Here is a 7,500-nt window from a genome sequence, read left to right as displayed (position 1 = left end):
GGGGAGGGGGAGGGGGGGAGGGGGAAAGGGAGGGGGAGGGGGAAAGGGAGGGGGAAGGGAAGGAAGAAGGGAAGAAGGAGGGGGAGGAGAAAGGGGAAGAGGAACCCTGTCCCTGCCTTTGCCTTTGCCTCTGCCCCTTTCCCTCTCTCTCTGACCCTGACCCTCTCTCTGTCCCTGCTCCTGGTGGGAAGGAGGGAGGGAGGGAGGGAGGGAAAGGGAGGGAAGGAGAGAGAGAGAGAGAGAGAGAGAGAGAGAGAGAGAGAGAGAGAGAGAGAGAGAGAGAGAGAGAGAGAGAGAGAGAGAGAGAGAGAGAGAGAGAGAGAACCGCTGAGAAGAGAGAGAGAGAGTTGAGAGTGAAAGTGGAGACGTTGAGAGAGACGAAAGAAGAGAGTTACGAGAGAGCGAGAGAGAGAGAGATTGGTGAGAGCGAAAGAGAGAAGAGAGAGAGAGAGTATGAAGAGAGAGAAGAGAGACGAGTTGGTGGGAGAGAGAAAGAGAGCGAGAGAGAGACTAGCGAAAGAGAGAGAGAGAGGATAGAGGAGAGAGATGAGAGGAGAGAGAGAGGAGAGAAATGAGAGAAAGAAAGAGAGAGAGAGAGTAGAGAGAAAGGAGAGGAGAGAGAGAGTGAGAGAGAGAGGCAAGAAGGAGAAAGAGAGAGGTGACGATGAGAGAGAGAAAAGAAGAGAGAAAAAGAAGAAGAGAGAGAAAAGAGAGGAGAGAGAGAGAGACGAGAGAGAGAGAAGAGAGATCGAGAGCGAGTAGAGAGAGAGAGAGAGGATGAGAGGCAGGAGAGAGAGATAGAGAGAGAGAGAGTTGAGAGAAGAAGAGAGAGTCGAAGGAGAGGAGAGAGATGAGAGAGAGATGAGAGAGAGATGGGAGAGTGAGAGAGGTGGAGTAAGAGATAGAAAGAGAGAGGAAAGACGAGAAAGAAGAGGGAAAGACGAACTGAGAAAGAGGAGAAAGATGATTGTAAGAGCCCGGGATGGAGAAGGAGATGAGGAAGATGAGGAAACGAGAGAAAGAGAAGAGAGAGGCGAGAAAAAGTGAAGAAGAGAGAAAGAGGAAAGAGAGAGAAGAGAAAGAAAGAGGAGAGAGAAAGAGAAAGATAGACGAGAGATGAGACGAAAGAGGGGGCTCGGGAAAAAGAAGGAGAGAGGAATGAGAAAGGAAGAGAAGAGAGAGAGAGAGAGCCCAGGGCGGAGTTGTGAGGGAGATGAGAGAGAACGATAGGAGAGAGTGTGTGTGACGAGAGGGATGGAGAGAGATGTGATGAGAGAGAGAGAGAGAGGGAAAATAGAGGAGAGAGAAGATGAGAAGGAGGGATAAGAGAGAGAGAGATAGAGGGAAAGGGTAGAGAGACCCCAGAAGAGAGAGACGTGATGAGAGTGAAGAGAGTGAGGAATGACGGAGAGCCGTGACGAGAGAGAGAGAGAGAGAGAGAGAGAGAGAGAGAGAGAGAGAGAGACTTTTGACTTTGACGAGTTTATTGAGACAAGTGATTACGTACATCTCAAAAGGATGAGGTAAGAGAGAGAGAGAAAGAGAGAGAGAGGGAGAGAGAGAAGCACGCAACCCAAGAGGGCAAAGGCCAGACCGTCTCAAGAGGCAAGAGCCGGGAAGGGAGATCTGGCACCGCCTCCCTATCCTTCCCTATCCTTCCCCACTCCCTCCTCCTGGCCTACACATCCCATTCAGATATAATCGAGTGGAGCAAACCCAGAGGAAGGCACCAATACACTTATCGACGTCATTATTTGTCAAGTTATGTGGGAGTCGTATCATGAGACTATCCCCGCGACGCTTGAGCTCAGCTGGTCACTCGCAGCACGCTCTATAAAGCTTAATGGTCAGCGCTATGGCTATTGGATCGCGGCGACATTTTTCCCGGTCACTCGTCGCGGGATGGCACCGGTCTGCTTCCAGTGCCCCCCCCCCCCCCCCCCCCCCCCCCCCCCCCCCCCCCCCCCCCCCCCCCCCCCCCCCCCCCCCCGCCTCTTTCCCTCCGCCTCCCACGCGGCCCTAAGAGATTCCAACTCTCAGAGGCCCTTGGTTTAAAAGATCGCTGTCTCTGTCTCTCTAACGCCGCTCTCTCTCTCTTTCTATCTCCCTCATTTCTTTCTATATCTCTTCTCCTCCTCCTCTTGCCCCCCCGCCCCCTTCATACCATCCCCACCGCTTATATCATTAAGGAATACTGCCTCTTGGAGGAAGGCCAACACAAATATTTACGAAAAGTATGTTTGTATCAGTCACTCTACGGCTTTCTCTTGGAGGAGGAGCCGGGCGAGGCCAGGATGAGGCGGAGCAAAAGGCTGTAAAGCAAGCAAGCAAGCAAGCACTGTAAAAAAGGAACGCTCCCGCCTGGGTTCTCTCTGGCGGCCAACATGTCGAAACGCGTTTTGCTCGACAGAGGAGCACGACCGCGACGGCATTAGCATTCGCCCAGACCACAGATTGGGGACGACATAAAAGGCGGCAGTTGGGAAGGGGGGAAGGAGGGAAGGGGGGAAGGAGGGAAGGGGGGAAGGAGGAAGGGGGGAAGGGGGGGAAGGGGGGGAAGGAGGGAAGGGGGGAAGGGGGGAAGGGGGGAAGGGGGGAAGGAGGGAAGGAGGAAAGGGGGGAAGGAGGAAAGGGGGGAAGGAGGGAAGGAAGGAAGGGGGGAAGGAGGGAAGGGGGGAAGGAAGGAAGGGGGGAAGGAGGAAAGGGGGGAAGGAGGGAAGGAAGGAAGGGGGGAAGGAGGGAGGGGGGAAGGAGGAAGGGGGGAAGGGGGAAGGAGGGAAGGGGGGAAGGAGGGAAGGGGGGAAGGAGGGAAGGAAGGAAGGGGGGAAGGAGGGAAGGGGGGAAGGGGGGAAGGAGGGAAGGGGGGAAGGAGGGAAGGAGGGAAGGAGGGAAGGGGGGAAGGAGGGAAGGAGGAAAGGGGGGAAGGAGGAAAGGGGGGAAGGAGGGAAGGAGGGAAGGGGGGAAGGAGGGAAGGGGGGAAGGAGGGAAGGGGGGAAGGGGGGAAGGAGGGAAGGGGGAAGGGGGGAAGGGGGGAAGGGGGGAAGGGGGGGAAGGAGGGAAGGGGGGAGGAGGGAAGGAGGGAAGGGGGGAAGGAGGGAAGGGGGGAAGGAGGGAAGGGGGGAAGGGGGGAAGGAGGGAAGGGGGGAAGGAGGGAAGGGGGAAGGGGGGAAGGAGGGAAGGGGGAAGGAGGGAAGGGGGGAAGGAGGGAAGGGGGGAAGGAGGGAAGGGGGAAGGGGGGAAGGAGGGAAGGAGGGAAGGGGGGAAGGGGGAAGGGGGGAAGGGGGGAAGGAGGGAAGGGGGGAAGGAGGGAAGGGGGAAGGGGGGAAGGAGGGAAGGGGGGAAGGAGGGAAGGAGGAAAGGAGGGAAGGCGGGAAGGAGGAAAGAGGATGGAGGAAGAAGGTAAGGGGAGAGAGGGAGGAAAAGGGAGAGAGAGGGGAGGAGGGGGAGGGGAGAGAGGAGGAAGAAGGGAGGGGAGGGGGAAGAGAGAGAGAGTGGGGAGAGGGAGGAGAGAGAGGAGAGAAGAGAAGAGGGAGAGAGAGAGAGAGGGAGGGAAGAGAGAGAGAGAATGAGAGAGAAGAGAGAGAGAGAGAGAGAGAGAGAGAGAGAGAGAGAGAGAGAGAGAGGTTGGGGAAGAAGGGGAATGAAGGGAGGGGAGAGAGGGACAGGAGAGGGGAGGAATTGAGGAGACGGGATGAGATGAGAGATAATGATAGAGGAAAAAGCGGGGAGGAGAAGTGACAGGGGAGCGGAGGGAGAGGGGGGGAGAGGAAGGGAAGAGAAGAGAAGAGAAGAGAAGAGAAGAGAAGAGAGAGGAGGAGGATGAGGAGAAGGAGGAGAAGGAGGAGAAGGAGAAGAAGGAGAATGAGAGGAAGAAGGAAAAGAAGAAGGAAAAGGAAAAGGAAAAGGAAAAGGAGAAGGAGGAGGAAGGAGGGAGGGAGGAGAAAGAGAAAGAGAAAGAGAAAGAGAAGGAGGAGAAGAAGAAGAAGAAGAAGAAGAAGAAGAAGAAGGAGAAGGAGAAGGAGAAGGAGGAGAAGGAGAAGGAGGAGAAGGAGAAGGAGGAGAAGGAGAAGGAGAAGGAGAAGGAGAAGGAGAAGGAGAAGGAGAAGGAGAAGGAGAAGGAGAAGGAGAAGGAGAAGGAGAAGGAGAAGGAGAAGGAGAAGGAGAAGGAGGAGAAGGAGAAGGAGGAGGAGAAGGAGAAAGAGGAGAAGAAAGAGAAGAAAGAGAAGGAGAAGGAGAAGAAAGAGAAGGAGAAGGAGAAGCAGGAGGAGGAGAAAGAGAAGGATAAGGAGGAGAAAGAGAAGGAGAAGGAAAGGGAGAAGGAGAAAGAGAAAGAGGAGGAGAAAGAGAAGGCGAAGGAGAAGGAGAAGGAGAAGGAGAAGAAGGAAGAGAAGGAGAAGGAGAAGGAGAAGGAGAAGGAAGAGAAGGAGAAGGAGAAGGAGAAGGAGAAGGAGAAGGAGAAGGAGAAGGAGAAGGAGAAGGAGAAGAAGGAGAAGGAGAAGGAGAAGGAGAAGGAGAAGGAGAAGGAGAAGGAGAAGAAGGAGAAGGAGAAGGAGAAGGAGAAGGAGAAGGAGAAGGAGAAGAAGGAGAAGGAGAAGGAGAAGGAGAAGGAGAAGAAGGAGAAGAAGGAGAATGAGAATGAGAATGAGAATGAGAATGAGAAGGAGAAGAAGGAGAATGAGAATGAGGAGGAGGAGAGGGGAGGGGAGTAGATAGGGGGACGAGAAGAGAGTAGGGGAGAAGATGAGAGAAGTGAAGCGAGTAAAGGAGAGAAGAGGAGAGGGAGATGTAATTTTCAGTTTCACAATTCGCCTTAATCATGCAGTGGATCGCAAGACTTCTGCCGTTCCCTGAAACTCTTACTCGTCTTCTTTCTTTATTGCGACCCGTCTGCCCATTTGCACGCCTGCCATTGCCCCCTACTAAAGGCTTCGCCGCCCGTCTTCTGTTGTTCCTTCTTCGTTCCCTGCGCCAGTCGTGGGTCTCTCGCGAGCAGCCCAGCAAGACTTTCAGCACACGCATACGCACCGTCAAATTGAACGCCCCCCACCCCCTACCCCCTCTCCCTGCACCGTACCTTTGCGCTGGAGGTACACTCACAAACAGAAATCAACGCAGATGCGTGCGAGGGCGTAGGGGTCTCGTCCCTGGCATTCTCTTTTACGCAACCATAAGCTCGGCCGCTTCCCTACAACCAGCGCTTATCGCTGCCATGATCTCCGTCGCAAACCCATTAATGACGCCGCGTGTGCCTTTGTGCGGGGAGCGTTTGCCGCAGCGCGGTCGAGGCAACGACCACATCAATCAGCGCAGGTGAGCCCGACTGCGACGGCCGCCCTCGCCCCCTGTGCCTCTCTGCGCCACACTCGCCCTCTGTAATTAGCCCTGCCATCCACTCTCTCGTGTGCTTCCTCCTGACAAGGACTGCACATAATTATAAGAGCAGACGTGAAATGCGGCAATTTGCGGGCCCGTTCGCTCGGACATCGCTTCGCCAAAACCCCGGCCACACAGACTCACGGCGCCGCCTCCCCCAAAGCACTATCTCCGGTGGATCTGCACGACTCGACACGGCCGTCACAAACGCTGTGCTAACAGTACCTTGTTGATCCGCGACTCTGTTGCACAGTTACATCTACTTTGACCTTGAGTCGGGTAAGAGAGTCGTGAGTCGTACGTCTGGCGCAGATCCCGCACTGCAGCATATGGCTGCACACTCAAAGTTTATATAACCGCCTATAAATATTGGGGTGGGCAAGCCACCGCGGGCCCTGCCTTTGCGCCTGAGAGGATGCTGGCGAGTACAGGCCGCCACAGGCTCTAGAGTGGATGCAGGGTTGAGTGGACACAACCGCAACACAACACGGAAGTGCTCCGGTAGCTAAGCGAGGAAGACCAGCGGCGCCATTGTTGCTGGGTTGGCGCGGTCTCTTTGTAGCAGGCCTTGCTGCACGCGCTCTGTATCAACAAACTTTTCTCTATCTTATTTTCTTTACTTTTATGCTTTGCCAAACACTGCCCTCTTCTAACTACCAGGTATAGTGAAAAAAAACAACGGATACGAGGCGGGGTTCAATAAACCCAGTCCCGGCTGTCTTCCTAGCAGTGCTACACGCCGCGTGGGCTCACTCCCTCACTCCACGTCGCCATATCTGAACGCCAACCATTTCCAAAAAACTTGACATGGATCCCGTTTTTTCGTATCGCTTATGACGTGACCTAAGCCTCCACATTCCCGTTCTAACATATCTCTGGCATTCACATCTGCGACTTCTGCCACATAGCCACCTCCCTGCAGTAACCACATCTGCACATTCAGCTGTACGCACCACCTCTCGGGCGCCGGCCAGCTATAACGAGGCACTGTTACGAATACGCATAATGAAGAAAAAGGATTTACTACGTCACGGTTTATTAACATTCATCTTCGTATGACAGTAAGCACAACAATTAACAGCCGATAAATTTGGTAAAAAACAATAAGTTACGTAAGCATCTGTAAGGCTACATATGAACATCAACTTGACTAACTCCCCTTAAAACAGGTTTGTTGTCATGACCAAGACTCACTTCGTCTAAACACAGTTCTGCTAACATGGTGGACCTGCTCCCCTTAAACTGGTTAACACGATATATATACTCGCTTCACCTAAATCTGGTTTGGCTACGTCAGCACACACAACCCCCCCCCCCTTCGTGAAACAGGTTTGATGACAAAATTAAACAAGAGCATGCCCTTGTAATATGTTTTGCATCCAGCACACAGCCCTTACTGTTGATTTGGGCTATTACAATTTACCAATACTAGTGTGACTAAAACGAAGTCCTGAAATGAGAATTGAATCAGGAGCTATTGCAAAATTGAGCAAAAAGTATAATACTTTAATCTGTTGGAGACTAATTTAGAACGAGAGAAGAGACAACCCTACTCCCAAACAAATTTACATAGTAACACGACTTCAGTCACATCAGCACCACATTCCCGTTGTTTGTTTGACACCAAGTCATTGGGGCGTCACTTTCAGCTGAGCAGTGAGAACCAACAACGACAACAAAATCGCTCGTACTTCCAAATCAGTAACGAAACCGCGACTTGCTATTCAGTATCTCTTCCTTAGAATTCAGTCGATGAATAGCAAAACTCCCGCCACTGAACAATCAAGGCCAACTCCATGGCAACCAAAGCAAACTACCCGAGAATACTCGCCAGCCATCAACAAATAAGCAGATTTCTCTCCATCGCGTTTGATAAACCTGATCACTAAAACTCCGCTGGAACAAGTCTCATGCACTGGCTTCGTACAAGGTCACTAGGCCTACCTGCGAGCCAGGCCTACCAAATTTGCTGGCTGCGCTCTTTCTCCCGCAGGGAGATTCGCCCGATGGCCGGGGCGCGGCAGCAGAACCTGGGTCCTCACCTGCAAGGGGAAAGAGCAACATCAGCAATAGGGGAAAAGGTGTTACAATGATATGGAAAAGAAATATCAGAACTAAAACCTCTAC

General features: G+C 53.1%; 1 protein-coding gene across 1 annotated transcript in view; it reads right to left on the bottom strand.

The window, feature by feature from the left end:
* LOC122262630 (uncharacterized) overlaps positions 1-7,500 on the bottom strand; it is a 110,736-nt gene that overhangs the window by 21,549 nt on the left and 81,687 nt on the right. Inside the window, exon 4 of the mRNA XM_086533887.1 lies at positions 7,318-7,415. Within this exon, the coding sequence (XP_086390013.1) occupies positions 7,318-7,415 (98 nt within the window). The remainder of the gene's footprint in view (positions 1-7,317; positions 7,416-7,500) is intronic.

This window comes from Penaeus japonicus, unplaced genomic scaffold (assembly GCF_977035675.1).
Source record: "Penaeus japonicus unplaced genomic scaffold, GWHDUDI00000001_assembly GWHDUDI00000040, whole genome shotgun sequence".
NCBI classification, from domain to species: domain Eukaryota; kingdom Metazoa; phylum Arthropoda; class Malacostraca; order Decapoda; family Penaeidae; genus Penaeus; species Penaeus japonicus.
This window is presented reverse-complemented; position numbering and strand designations above follow the sequence as displayed.